This window comes from Typopeltis vanoorti, chromosome 12, assembly GCF_054136105.1.
Source record: "Typopeltis vanoorti isolate ZY-2024b chromosome 12, IOZ_Tvanoo_1.0, whole genome shotgun sequence".
NCBI lineage: Eukaryota > Metazoa > Arthropoda > Arachnida > Uropygi > Thelyphonidae > Typopeltis > Typopeltis vanoorti.
In genome coordinates, this window is record NC_143560.1 from 39603147 (window position 1) to 39619458 (window position 16312).

The 16312-nt window shown below is 37.9% G+C and overlaps 1 protein-coding gene across 3 annotated transcripts in view; it reads left to right on the forward strand.

Moving 5' to 3' along the window:
- LOC150100720 (uncharacterized) overlaps positions 1–16312 on the forward strand; it is a 217321-nt gene that overhangs the window by 168936 nt on the left and 32073 nt on the right. The window contains exon 6 of one of the 3 annotated variants that reach the window (XM_090402098.1): positions 9555–9819. The exons of the other annotated variants lie outside the window; for them this stretch is intronic. Coding sequence (XP_090258224.1) covers positions 9555–9563 — 9 coding nt within the window. The 3' untranslated portion in view covers positions 9564–9819. Of the gene's footprint in view, positions 1–9554; positions 9820–16312 lie in introns of those variants that run through there. 3 annotated transcript variants of the gene reach the window in all.

Here is a 16312-nt window from a genome sequence, read left to right on the forward strand (position 1 = left end):
AGGTTCATCGAGGGATTGTATCTACACTACAATTCTCCAATCTCCACCGACCGCAACTACCTTCATCATCTACATGAATGCCATCTACCGCCGACTACTGCCATGAATATTTTCACAGACAATCACAAATATCCATGCCCATGGCAGGATCTTTTGTGATCCCACAGCCTTTTGGCTGGAGAGGCAGACACGTTAACCACTTGGCCAACCAGGCTGGCAGTATTATTTTTTATAGGCAATTGATTAGTCGTTTTGGTTACCTTCGCAATATGCCCTCTAAACTTCAACTCTCTGTCCATCATCATATCCTAGTCCCTCTCCTCAGTTTCCTGCAGTTCCATTCCATCAATTTCATAATGATTATGAAATTAAATTATTTATTCTATAATGCTTTAAATAGGAAGAGAATGCAGTTATAAAAGAAAATAAAGTAAATTTTGATTGCAATGAAAAATCATTGCTTTGTTCAATTCACCCTTTACTACCTTTTATGTACATACAGCATAGCAAATTAACATAACATAACTATTCAATACAGGATACAAATAACATATCCTGAATAAATAAATTTTGCGAATTGTATGTTTTCAAAAAGCAATGTAATCTTCACAATATTAGAGAATTAAAAACATGCAAGTGTACTGACATTGTTATTCAAATCATCTCTAAGATTTTTATGCTGGACTTGGGGGGCTCCAAGTCCTGCTATGCTGCCTCACTGTGGCGGGGGGGGGGGGGAAGCACGTTGTTGGGAGTATCATTACTCCTGGTAGGGCCTTCCAAGGCGTGAAGGCCATCCAGGCGAAGACAGAAGAGGAGATTGGCACCAGCTGTCTTAATTTACTGCCCATTAGACATTCATGGCGAAGGATTTAACACAGCATGCCATGCCAGCTCGGACGTCGCCCGGTTCAACAAGGTCCGCATTGCCATTTGGTAGCAGCTCCAGGGGTGGCAAAGCGAAGTTAGCGACTGGCGCTACCACTATCACTGACAAAAGTAATGGAAAAACTGGATCCAGATTCAGACTCTGCAACCATTTAATGACTGGAACTTGGAATATTAGGACTCTACTACAATCAGGTCAACTCAAATTACTATAACACGAACTAAAAAGATATAAATGGACTGTTAAAGATACCAAGCAATTTTAAACCTGGTTTTACTCCATTTTTTCCAAGTAAGCAAACAGACAAAATGTCAAGTTTGCGCCTGCAATTTATGCAAGACTAGCTGATCCCACAGGTAGTGCAAGACCAAGGCAACTCGTGGTAGAAGTGGAGCAAGCTCTGATCACTAATCTTAATATTTACCCTTAATGCCAAAACACATCTCCAAGAAGGGGATGTATGATGTTTTGTATTAAGGTAATAATAATTTGTAATATTTACCCTTAATGCCAAAACACATCTCCACTTCTTGGAGATGTGTTTTGGCATTAAGGGTAAATATTAAGATTAGTGACATCATATATCCCCTTCTTGGAGATGTGTTTTGGCATTAAGGGTAAATATTAAGATTAGTGATCAGAGCTTGCTCCACTTCTACCACGAGTTGCCTTAGTCTTGCACTACCTGTGGGATCAGCTAGTCTTGCATAAATTGCAGGTGCAAACTTGACATTTTGTCTGTTTGCTTACTTGGAAAAAATGGAGTAAAACCAGGTTTAAAATTGCTTGGTATCTTTAACATAACTATACCCAAGTTAAAAATACTTTCTACATATAAATGGACTGTTATGGGATTTTGTGAAATTCGATTGCCCAAAACAGGAGAGCTAACAACAGATGAAGGACATTTGCTTTTTTACTCTGGATGTGACTGCAGCGGAAAGGAAGGTGTCGGGTTTTTGATACACAAATCATCACGAAATTCTGTCATGGAATTCAACCCTATCAATAGCAGAATTGCTCTAGTCTGCCTGAGAGGAAAACCACTCAATATCACCATCGTACAGGTCTATGCCCCAACCACAGATCACGAGGACTCTGAAGTAGAGGAGTTTTATGGTCAACTTAATGCAACAACACCAGAGTGAATAGAAAAGACCTTTTGATTGTACAGGGCGATTGGAATGCCAAAATTGGAACAGACATCGGCAAGGATTATCTTTCATTTGTCGGACCATGTGGCTATGGGGAGACAAACGAAAGAGGTTTTGAATTGATCAATTTTACCTCACAAAATGAACTTACCATTACTAACACTCTATTTCCCCATAAACCTTCCAGAAGATGGACATGGACTTCCCCTGATGGTAAAACACACAACCAAATTGACTTTATCCTTGTAAGCACAAGATTTAAAAACTCCAACCTTACAAGAACCAGATCATTTCCTGGAGCCGACATTGGCAGCGACCACAATATGGTCATCGCAACTGTGAATATGAAAATGAGAGAAATATTACCTACAAAATCAACTTGTAAAAGATATAATATAGAAAAATTAAAAGATCCCCAAATAAATACACTATATAAATACAAATTAAAACAAATTTTTGACACAAGCTTCAAGAAACATAATAGTATTGAATCCAAAACCAAATAAATACTTCTCACAAAAGATAACTGAGACAGCTGAAGAAATCCTTGGATACAAAAGGAAAATAAATAAACCATGGATAACCAACAATATTTTGGACCTATGAGACGAAAGAAGATATTTGAAATCTCATATTAATAGTGGCAATAATAGAGAACAGTATAAAAATATTACTAAGATTATTAAAAAAGAAATCAAACATGCTAGAAACTTATGGATACTGGATGAATGCAAAAATATAGAAGAGGACTTAAATAAAAATAATTCTAAAAGTGCTTTTCAAATTATCAATAAGCTAACCAAACCTTTTACCGCAATTAATTGGAGCATAGAAGATGAAGATGAAACTCCTATCACAGATAACCAGAAAATAATTGATAGATGGAAATGTTACGCAACCAAGCTTTTTCAAAAGGACCCTCAACTGACCGATGATATTTTGGATGGAATTTTGCCAGGAGGTTCGGAGGAAGGAGATTACCCGATATTAAAAGAAGTTATTGCAACAGTTAGCTCCTCAAAAATTGGAAAATCACTGGGAAGTGATGGTTTCACAGTGGAACTGATATGCAAAGGAGGTGACATCATCATAGACACTTTGCTAAATTTATTCCAGGACGTATGGAACACAGAGACTTGGCCTTCTGATTGGCGGACTTCTGTCCTTGTACCTATCCCTAAAAAGGGAAACAGCAATATAGCAACTATAGAACAATAAGCCTTATTAGTCATCCAAGCAAAATCCTGTTAAAAATACTATTGTCAAGAATCGAAAAGAAAATAGAAAGCAGACTATCAGATGAACAAGCAGGTTTCTGGAAGTCCAGAAGTACAATCGACCATATTTTTACAATACACATACTAGGCAAAAAAAACATAGAACATAAAATAATCTGTCACAACTTCTTAGACCTTCAAAAAGCTTTTGACTCAATGTGGCATGAGGCATTATGGAAAATTTTAGAACATTATGGTATTGACAACAAAATCATTAGGATTATTAAATCTCTTTATTCCTCATCTGACATGAGAATTGAAATTAAAAATTACAGCAGCGAACCATTCCGGGCAGAACGCGGGGTAAGACAGGGATGCATCTTGTCCCCTCTTCTTTTTAATTGTTTTCTGGAATATGTCATAGATGAAGCTCTTTATGAATATGACACTAGAATAGTAGTTGGTGGACTAAGAATAAATAACTTACGTTTCGCTGATGATATCGATCTTCTGGCAGAAAGTGAAGAAGAATTACAAGAGATAACCAGCCATGTTTTCAGAACATTAAAAAAATATGGATTATACATAAACCTACAACAAACAAAAACAATGATAACCTCAAAATCAGACATTGATTTCTTAAAGATACAAATTGGCAATAAGCAAATTGAGAATATAAAGAAGTTCACTTATCTAGGAAGCACGTTGAGTCCAGATGGTTGTTCAAAAACCAACATTAAATACCAAATTGCTAAGGCAGTTGTGGCCCTACAGAAGTTAAAACCATTGTGGGGAGATAACAGAATAGCAATCACAACCAGACTAAGACTAATTGACACCTTGCAGAATTCTGTCCTTTTGTTTGGTTGTGAGGCCTGGACTTTATTGAAGGAAGATGAGAGGAGACTCCTGTCTTTCGAAATGAAAACTTACAGAAGACTTTGAGAATTCCCTATACTGCTTACGAAACCAATGAAAATGTCCGAAAACTGATTGACTCAATAGATGGGAGAAAAAGGGAAAATATTCTGACAGTCATCAGAAGAAGACAGATGAAATGGTTTGGACATGTGGAGAGGGCTAATGGCATTCTAAAGCAAACCCTAGAAGCAATCGTTCTTGGATCAAGGGTTAGGGGCCGACCTCAATTAAAATGGACTGATAACATCAAAAAATGGACAAATTTCCCTTTCTCAACTGACATCAAGAACAAGAGACCGAGACGACTGGAGGAGGTCAGCAAAGAGTATCACTTACCAGCCATGAATGACCCAACGGTTCATTTAGGACTATGGGAGAAGAAGACTAAGGAACTAAATCAATAACAGTTACATTGTAATTCAAATCATCTCTAAGATTTGATTTTTTTTTCCCCCATAAAACAAAACTGTAATGGTTTGGCTGAGGTGATGTATTGTATTTAAACTTAAATTTCTCTGGTTCGACTTAACTGCTATAAATATATTTGTTTTATTCCTTTTATTCACATAAGCAGGGGTCCGAAACTTTTCTTTATTATTCTTTTTTTTTATTTTATTTTATGTATGTATTTGGATTTACGGGTAGTATTCGCATACAGCCTCATTATTGGAGCAGAACAACTGGATATTAGGAGATCAGAGAGAGAGAGAGAGAGAGAGAGAGAATACATTTATTTATTTATTTTTAATGTAAAGGTACATCTTTATTAGGTGCCCTTTAAATTTTAAAATTGGAAATAATTACTAGTTTATAATCTGATTTTATGTTTAAATCACATATAGAATCACAATTGATATATTAAAACTATTAAGAAAATAACTTAAAGTGTGTTAAAAAATGTTTAGCGGCAATAATAGCAGCCTTCTACTTATTTAGTGTTTAGTTGTAATGGTTCCTCGATACTATTTTGAATAATGGTGGCAGCGGCAGCTAAAATTGCAAATGGCGTATCACCAAGTCCTGCCCCATTTCAGGACTCCATTTTGCATGATATAATACGGGATTTTGTAGCATGCGGGACTTGTGGAATGTATGCATCCCGGCGGTTGTATTTGTGGTAGGTGAGAGAAGGGGAAATACGTACATGTGCAAAATGCAGGCAATGGGAGGAACTTAGTGAGTTAGAGATAACTATAACTGACTTCCTTGATTCAGAGGTGGGAGATTCTCCAGATAGAGAGATGAGTGGTATGATAGAGGGCGAGAATAGGGAGAGAAATATGAATAAAATAATGAGAGTGGGGAGCATGGAAAGGTTAAATGATTGTGAAGTTTTCAGAGATGGACTCAATGGGGAGGATGAATGGCAAATAAGAGGTGGCTGACTTGCAGAGAGAGAGAGAGAGATAGATGAGCTGAAAGAGCAGGCAGAATGTCTAGGGAATGAGATAAGAAGCATGAAAGATGAGATTAGGTGAATGGAAGAGACGAATGCAAGGCAAATCAGAGTAGGAGTGTGAGTGAGTTATGGGAATGATAGAAGAGGGGAGAATAGGAACAGTAGAAGAGAGGGAATGAGAGAGAATTATGGGAATGGTAGAAAAGGAGAGAATAGGAACACTTGAAGAGAGGGAATGAGAGAGAGTTAATGGGAATGATAGAAGAGGAGACAATAGGATAAGTGGAAGAGAGGGAATCAGAGAGAGAGAGATATGGGAATGAGAGAAGAGGAGAGAATAGGTACAGTGGAAGAGAGGAAATGAGAGAGAGTTTTGGGAATGATAGAAGAGAAGACAATGCAAACAATAGGAGAGGAAAGGAGAGGAATGCGAGGAAGCATTCTTCTCGTTCCCGCTCTTCTATGTAGACACTGGAACTAGGGATAGAGTGATGTCAGGAAGGCAGGAAAGTAGGAGAACACAAAGAGAAAGTGTTAGAGCAGAGAGAGAGAGAGAGAGAGTGAGGGATGCATGTGAGGAATCGAGAAACAGAGTGGTAAGAGGTGTAATGTATGGGGACTCAATGATCCGTGGTGTGCAAGATAGGATGTGTGAGGAGTGTTTACCTGGAGGAACGATAGAAAATGTGGCTATGGCAATTAAGAGGGGTAAAAGAGTGGATGAAATGATTGTGATGGTAGGAATGAATGACTTGAGAGGTAATGTAAATTGGGTAGCGAGAGAGATATGAGATTCTTGCTTGAGGTTCTTGTGAAAGAAGACGCAGAAAGGAAAGATAGTGTGCGTATTGGCCTAGATATGATAGTGACAAGCTGAGCAAAAGAGCAGTAATATTGAATAACATAATAGCTAGAATGTGTCACAAGAGAGGATTTGAATATGTGGATGCTTGGAGGACGATTCAGGACAGAATGGAATTGTATGCGAGAGACTGCTTGCATTTGAATGAGGAAGGATGTAGGCATCTGGAGAGATTGCTGTTCTGAACGAGTTGGTGTGTAATTGCAGGGAAACCAAAATGCCCAGAGTGAATGGTAGCAGGGGTGGCCTCTTTTGAGAATGGGTACTTGGGAGAAGGGGGACAACATCAGGTAATGCTGAGCCTATTGGAGTCTAGAGGGGATTTAATGCTCAGTATAGAAACAGTGGCATTTTTATGCTTTATACTAATGCCAGCAGTATCTGGAATAAAGGAGAGGAATTGGTGGCATTGATAGCATTAGCCTGGCCAAACATTATTGGGATCACTGAGACGTGGTTGATAGAAGGGGATATAATAACAGGAATAGAAGTAGCAGGGTACAGCATTTTTCGGCAGGATAGGAAGTGAAAGCATGGTGGTGGTGGAGTACTGCTTATGATAAGGGATGACTTATGTCCTATAAGAGTGGAGGCTTTTGGAAGGTAGTGACACTAATGATTTTGAAAGCATATGGTGAGAGGTAGAGGTGGCAAGACAGGATATTTAGTGGGGTGTTGCTACAAACCAAGGAGCACACAGGGTGGGGACCAGTTGACAGTTGAGCTTTGCAAGTGCAAGAAGAATGATTGTTATGGGAGATTTTAACTACAGCAGTACAAATTGGGGAGAGGAAGATGCATGTAGCAATAAGGGAATGGAATTTCTAGAATTCTTGAGGGAAAAATGTCTTAGGCAACATGTAATAGAGGGAACAAGAGGTTCAAGAGTTTTGGATTTGGTAATAGCATCAGAAGAGCTGATAATAACTGAGATAACATCTCTCCCCCAGTTGGAGAGAGAGTGACCATGTGGTTTTGACATGGAAGATGAATAGACATGCAGGAGTATCAAAGAAAAGGGAACATATGTGGAATTATAAGGCGGATGATTATAATAGTCTTAGATATTAACTTGGGGCAGTTCCATGGAGGGCAGAATTGGAGGCCAGGATATCATTAGTGCTTGGGAAATTGTGAAGGAATATTTGTTAGCAGCAGTAGTAAGCTGTATTCCACAAGTGAAGAAGAGGACACAATTTGGGGTAAAGTGGATGACAAATGATATTAAGCAGGAACTGCATGTGAAAAAGAGCTATGGAAGAGATATAAGGACACAGGTGAAGAGCAGGTACATGAAGAATATAATACACAGGCCAGTAGAGCAGTGGTGTAGCTAGCACTTTTGCCGACCAGGGCGGTACCTGAGTTTGCCGCCCCTCCCAAAAATACTACAAAATGTCAAAAAGACATATAGGGAAATGAATAAAAACACTATGTTTATTTTAGAAGTAAAACTTTAATATCAACATTCTAAAATGTTATTTTTCTTGCTTTTCTGTTAGCAAAATCGTAGATGATATTGGCGAAGTCTATTTCATAGTAATGTAGGTAATTCTTAATCTATTTTATTTAGAAAAACTCCTCTCACAACAAGCAACACCTACAGCAATTGTGAGGAAAATTCGCAGTAATATTACAATATTTGGAAATGAGTTCTGTAGACTGTATTTTAGAATTTACTGCAATTTTCTTAGACTTAGCGAAGGCATTTGACAGGGTGCCACATGATAAGCCGATATGTAAGTTTCAGCACATAGGTTTGGATGTCAGGTTGGTCAATTGGATTCAGGATTGGCTGTCCAATAGGTATCAAATAGTTTTGTATAGTGGGGCAGTTTCAAGGTGATAGAAGGTTACAAGTGGGGTCCCACAGGGCTCAGCACTGGGACCTATATTGTTTAACCTTTATATCAATGACATTGTCATAGGATTGCAGGGGGATATTCAGTTGTTTGCATATGATGTGAAGCTGAGAAGGGTTATTAGTAATACTGCAGATGTGGTAGCCCTGCAAGAGATTTTGAATAAGCTAGACAGATGGGCAAATGAGAGGTGTCAGTTTAATGCAGCAAAATGTAAAGTCTTGAAGTTTGTGATACATCAATGGGATGCTGCATGCTCTATTGGAGGAGCAATACTTGAGGAAGTAGGGGAGACAAGAGATCTGGGGTTGATGATTGATAGATACCTGAAATTTAGGGGACATATTGCAAAGGTGGTGAAGGTAACACAGATGATTGCTGTAATAATGAGAACGACGCTGACCTGCAGAGATAAAAGAGTTATCACTCCATTGTATAAGACTCTGATCAGACAACACTTAGACTATTGTTCTCAGAATTTGTCCCCAGGATTTGAAGGGGATAAATTAACTGTGGAAAGGGTACAAAGTCGGATAACAAAGATGGTGTTTCAGTACTGTACAATGTTAGTTATCAGGATCAAATGAGGGAATGTGGACTACAGAGCTTGGTGGATAGAAGATGGAGAGGTGATATGATTGAGACTTTTAAACTGTTGAGAGGTGGTTACAGGGTTGACACTGGGGACTTCTTTCGCTTGGTTGAACAGTGGGAAGGAATGATGACAAGGGGCCATTCATGGAAGTTACGAAAGGAAACTGTGAGGAGTGGTTTTTTTGCATGGAGGGAGGTTGAACCTTGGGATGCATTGCCTGATAGAGTGGTGAGAGAAAGAACGATCAATGAGTTTAAGGAGTGGTATGATAGACTTTGTGTTTCTTTAGAGGGACCTCCCACGATGAGTCTCGATAGACTTTGTGTTTCCTAGGAATGAACTCCCGCAGTGAGTCTTATGAATCCATGGAGGCCTGAATAATAATAAAATAAAGGTGCAACTTGGGAGTTGCTGACCGTTTTTGCAGTGGAATGTGGACATTATGGATGTATTTTTATCTTCATTCCCATAATAGTGAACTCTGCAGTTTTGTGAAAAAAAATGTAAACATTTTCCATTTCAATGTAACTTTCTTTAAAAACTATAAAAGACAGAAGGATAGCATTAGTGGATGTTTTATTATTTATTTATTTATTATTTTTATATACACTTTTTTATACACATTCTATACATTTAAGTTTTCAATTTTTTCTAGCGTGGTTAGCCTAATGGCTGTGCGCTTCACAACCATATCCCTGCGGAAGAGGTATCCTATGTTCGATTCCCGTTGGATACATGAGGAGCTGAAGGATCTTCCTCAGCCATAGCCAAGTTATCCGGTCTTGGGTGTGGACAGTAGGATTTTTCTCCCCAGTTTATCTGGGGTTTTTCATCCTGCAAAGCAGGCAAACCGGCCTTGAGAACTCAACACCTACTATGGACATAGGATACGCTGGTGCATAGGGCTGGCCACCTTATTATGTGAACCGTTGAGGTTCGATGATTAATAAACTCTCAACACCACAAGGTAAAACAGGGGGAAAGGAAAATGAGATGAGTATTTTTCTAGTTAAACAGTTATGTAATAATATTTGTTCAAAGCAATAAAAAAAAGCAAAAGATCCAGATTCTTAGATGATAGATTATTGCCAGACTCCCATTCTATACACTACAAAACCAATTATACCTATTAACTCATTCTATAGACACCCGCTGCTCTCAAAACAGTGGATGTGTAAAAGCTGCTCCTTGTTCCCTTTTTTATGACATCTTGAAATAGTGTTCATGAAGACCTCCACTCACTGCATCTACCCAATAAGCTCCTCTTACAAAAAAAGGAAAAAAAAAAACATTTTCATCATACTTTTTTTTTCTCCTCCACTGTCTGTTACACTCTGGAAATCACATATTCTCAGCATATCCCTATATCTAATATTGTACACTCTTCATATAATTACTTAGCTTTGTATCCTCTTCAGCATCAAGAAGCTCAAGATATTCTTTATAAGAACTTCACAACTGTTGCTATGTATTCCCTAAGCATAAGCCCTTTTTCCATCATCAGTTTCAGATCCTTGCTTTGTCTGCCTGTTCGAGTACATTTCCTCTAATATAATAAACTAAATTCCATGTATTCTAGCCAGAGTGCAAAACTATACTTACCAACACTAAACTCTCATATCCCTCATGCATTCTTCTCCCAGCACTAACCTATTCAAATCCTCTTCAAGTGAGACTGGCTTGGCCTGATCAAATAAATAACACTGCTGGGATTTAATCTACAGACTGCGGACTGGAATTCTGCTGTGCATAGAAGTTTGACATGTCTTTAGATGGGAGATGATTTCATCACTATGTATAAGATCATTGTCCTGCTTATCGGAGACACCAACCTGGCTTGAAAATAAAATCGGTTTATTTCTTGGAAGCAGGATTCTGGATTTCAAATATTTAAGGCTATCCACATTATATAGCTTTTCAACCATTAGTGGGTAAAAGTGACAAAAAGAAAATCAGAATTCATTGTTATTATTATTCCCAGTTTTGTACAAACAGTGGAATTTCTCCCTTTCAATCTTGGATTCAGGGATAGTTATGTTTCTTGCCTTTATGCTGCATGCTTAAATTACTTAAACTACAACATCCAGATTAGGACCCCACTATCATCTTGCTACTTTGGACTGTGCAAACTCTATAGCCTCTCTTACTTCGACTATATCATCGACATGTAAGTTAAATGACTCACTGCCTGATCACACCACTCATTACACCTACTTCTTCTGAGACATTGTTCACTCATACAGGTTGGTTATGTCTAATAAGCCATCCCAATATTCGAACCACTAATCTAATCCACTAAATCCACTCTCATTTCCCTCAATTTCACATAGTATCCTTTCAAATGCCTTTGGGAGAAAAAAGAAAAAAATGTGTATTCATCATTGAAGAACACCCACAGCATAACCAGTTTTGACCAATAGCCTTCAGTTGGGTATTCGAACCAAGATGGGTTCAAATTTCTTGGACGTGAAGAACCTTTTGTCAGGGCTTTCAAGTGAAGCTGAGTTAGGTGGCTTCATATGAATGCAAAATGTTTTTACTCCCAGAGACTTGGGTTTTGCATCCTGCATACAGACATATTGGCCAGGAGAACACATGCAATTCACATGCATAATATACTATAGGCACAGAACTAACCACCCTAAAAGGAATAATGATTAGGAAAGGATGCCTTTGAAGCACTTAAGGGCCTATTGAGAACCGTGGAAAAAGGAGATGCATCACCTTTATTTTTAATACAAAGATTACATACAAATATTAGAAAATCACACAAAACAAACAATCTTTGTATTCCAAAAAAAAAAAGAAAAAACAGTTTCTGGTGAGAAACATATCATACTCGCTCTCCTTATTGCCATACATCGTTACAAAACAAAAACTACCTCTAAGAGAATGACAAATCCCTACAGTGACATCATGGGTGCATCGGCACAAAATGCCTGCATTTCTGAAAAGCCCTTAATCCTGTTTGTTTTATAGGGAACATTTTTTAATACACTGCTGACCTCAAGCTAAACCAAGCTCTTATTAATGCATTTCAGAAATCTTAAAAATCATTTTTAAAAAATTTGAGAAACTTCTAAATTCTGTACATCAAAACCCAATTATTCATTTTTCATACGAATTCCAAATTTTGAAGTTTTAAATTATACAGTTAAGTTTTGATTAAAATTTCCAGATAAATATATTTCTCTATTTGTGGAGAATAACAAGTGTTAGCATATTTATTATTACTGTTTATTTTTTATTTTTATTTTTATTTATTTTATTTTTTTATGCAGTAAATTGAAGGAAAGGGGAAGTTTCAGTGGTGGAAGGGGGGGGGATGTATTTCATTACCCTACACATTATATTAGCATAACAATAAGTATTTTACCTCCATGGAGGTGAAGAGAATAATAATAAAAATAATTATATTTTTATTATTACTGGATGGGACAATAATAATAACAATTGATGGGTGTCTGTATATCATATATTTACACATGATCAGTGTGCAAAGATGAATTCTCAATTCAATGAACAGCTATTGATGTGAGGGTTTCCCATTTGCTACATCAGTAATGGTGATATGAGTGGCTCTTTGCAAATTTGATCTTTTGCAGATCAACAAGATGAACAGCATAAATTTCAGGATGCAATTGGCCATAAGTGTAGGCATGAAGACATTCAATATGTGTTCAGTGTTCTGATTTTGTTTTGCATCTGTGTTGCAGACTATTAGAAACACATAATGCATTTCCATGAACATAAATCCCATCATTATCATACTGGGCCACTAGTTTTTATGTTGTTTGCTTTCTCTATTTATGAATATATGGTCATTAATTTGAGCATCCTTATATGTTTTTTATATAGTATATTACCTTAGTTTGGATATAAATTATTATGATTATTATTATTATTATTATTATTATTATTATTATTACGGGTATCTCCATGGAGTCAGTAGACTCATCGCGGGAGACCCAAACTATCAAAACAATATTTATCATATCTGTTCTTGAATTCATTTACAGATGAAGAACTCACAGCTAAGTCAGGCAATGCATTCCACTTATTTACCACTCTCCAGACGAAAAACCTCATGCTCACACCCTTGTTAACCACACTTTTCGTTAATTTCCAGGGATGCCCTCTTGTTCTTCCATCACTATCACACAGCTGAAACATTTCCCCTGCATCAATCTTATAAAAACCTTTTAGTAATTTAAATGTTTCTATCATATCCCCTCTTCTCCGCCTATCAACCAACCTCTGCAATCCACAAGCTCTCAATCTATCAATGTAGGGAGCATTTTTTACATCACTCACCAACTTGGTCACTGGTCTCTGAACCCTCTCCACAGCCTCCTCGTCTCCAAGGAATCCAGGTGACCAGACCCGAGCACAGTAATCCAAATGTGGAATTATCAATGCTTTATAAATGGGAATAATAACCTCTTTATCTCTGGATGTTAGTGTGTTCCTCAATAACCAAGTAATCCTATGTGCAATCTCGGATACCTTAGCAATATGTCCCCTGAACTTCATCTCCCTATCTACCAACACCCCTAAGTCCCTAGCCTCATCAATCTCTTGGAGTACTGTTCCATCAATGTAGTACACAGCTGGTAATCATTTAATCCCAAAATGCATAATTTTACACTTTGCCACATTGAACTGACATCCATTTCCTTTTGCCCATTTTACCAGCTTATTTAAATCATCCTGCAAACTCTCAACATCAGCTTGATTTTTTATTGCACTACCCAACTTTGCATCATCAGCAAACAACTGAATATCTCCCTTTAAGCCATTTCCTATATCATTTATATACAAATTAAACAACAATGGCCCAAGCACAGAGCCCTGACGCACGCCACTGGTCACCTGCCTCATCCTGGACTCGGCTCCTCCATATACCACCTTCTGGTATCTCTCCCTGAGCCATTCTCCTATCCATAATCACGAGTTTAGTATCCATCCCCATCTGCTTCAATTTGCTCAACAGTATTCCATGGGTATCCTGTCAAAAGCCTTAGCAAAATCCAGAAGTAGTACTGTGTAGTCATTTCCTTTGTCCAACTCAGATGTCATTCTATTATAAAAAGCTAATAAATTGTTAAAGCAGGATCGATCTTTAACAAAACCATGTTGGCCCCTATAGAGTATCATATTCTGATCTGCCCATTCTTGAATTTTGTCTTTAACAACTTTTCCAATACATTTTTTGGAAATTATGGAGACAACTACCGTGTTTGAATAAAAACTTTAGTTTACTATTACTAAAATTTTACAATTCGACGTTTCGACCTTTATGTTAAGGTCATCTTCTGGAGCGTACACTACAATCATACTGGTTCGTTAAAGACACTGACTAACCGCTACCACAATTGTTGGCCTGACCTCTGGTGGAAAAAAAAAAAAAAAAAAAAAAAAAAAAAAAAAAAATTATACATCAACGCTAAAGTCCTATTATTTGTGTTGTCTACTATATACATATATTAACATTATATTAACATCATTCCAGCCAGTTGGAGTGGAATGGTTTCTAATAATAGCAGATTGGCTAGAGTCCTGACTTGTGTTGAATCTTTCAAATTAGGTTGGCTGAATGTGTGCCATCCAGATCCTTGGAATTTTCATACCATCTTTATTGTTGATATTTGGGTGGTTTATCAGGATTTCGCAGGATTCTTTAAATTTTCTTTCGTACCATGTTTTTGTACGGTGTAGGGAGCAGGTGCTTTTCCAGTTGATTTGGTGTAAGGTGTTGAGTGCGTGGTCTGAGAGGCCTGCTTCACCATAATGGTTATATTTAATGTGTCTAATGTGTTCTTTTTTGCGTATAGGGATTGTCCGTCCTGTTTCACCAATGTACGGTAAGTTACAGGTGCAGCGGATGCAATAGACTCCAGGATGTGCTAATGGGAGGAGAGGGTCCTTAGAGGAGCTGAATATGGTTTTAAGTTTAGTGGGTGGTTTAAAGGTGATATTAAGGGTATAATGTTGTAGGATTCTGTTGATTTTTTCTGATAACCCTTTAATGTATGGGATGGCTATGGTTTTACTGTGGTCTAGATTCGTTTTTGTTGTGGTTTTATAGAGTATTTTATTGACAGTATTTTTGTTATAGCCATTGTTTATGAATGTGTCACTAATGATTTTTAGTTCTTGTTTCAGGGCCTGCTGGTTAGAGCAAATAGTTGTGGCTCTGTTTTTAAGGGTGTTTATGACTCCATATTTTTGTGCTGGGTGGGATATGAATTCGCATGTATGTATTGGCCCGTGTTTGTCGGTTTTCGGTAGACCGTGAAGGATAGATTGCCTGAAGGAAGACGTGTAACTAGTGTGTCTAGGAACGGGAGCGAATTTTGGTTTTCGATTTCGATGGTAAATTGTATGCGTTCGTGTTGTTTGTTTAGGTGGCTGAGGAATGTGTTTAGCGTTTGTTGACCGTGCGGCCAGATCGCGAATACGTCGTCAACGTATCTGAGCCAGATTGTCGGTCGAAGCGTGGCAGAATCAAGAGCCCTTTGCTCAAAGGTTTCCATGTAGAAGTTCGCGATTGGGGGGGGATAATGGTGAGCCCATGGCCGTACCTTCCTTTTGTAGGTAGAATTTGTTTTGCCACACGAGGCAATCTGTCCTTCACGGTCTACCGAAAACCGACACACACGGGCCAATACATACATGCGAATTCATATCACCACCCAGCACAAAAATATGGAGTCATAAACGCCCTTAAAAACAGAGCCACAACTATTTGCTCTAACCAGCAGGCCCTGAAACAAGAACTAAAAATCATTAGTGACACATTCATAAACAATGGCTATAACAAAAATACTGTCAATAAAATACTCTATAAAACCACAACAAAAACGAATCTAGACCACAGTAAAACCATAGCCATCCCATACATTAAAGGGTTATCAGAAAAAATCAACAGAATCCTACAACATTATACCCTTAATGCCACCTTTAAACCACCCACTAAACTTAAAACCATATTCAGCTCCTCTAAGGACCCTCTCCTCCCATTAGCACATCCTGGAGTCTATTGCATCCGCTGCACCTGTAACTTACCATACATTGGTGAAACAGGACGGACAATCCCTATACGCAAAAAAGAACACATTAGACACATTAAATATAACCATTATGGTGAAGCAGGCCTCTCAGACCACGCACTCAACACCTTACACCAAATCAACTGGAAAAGCACCTGCTCCCTACACCGTACAAAAACATGATACGAAAGAAAATTTAAAGAATCCTGCGAAATCCTGATGAACCACCCAAATATCAACAATAAAGATGGTATGAAAATTCCAAGGATCTGGATGGCACACATTCAGCCAACCTAATTTGAAAGATTCAACACAAGTCAGGACTCTAGCCAATCTGCTATTATTAGAAACCATTCCACTC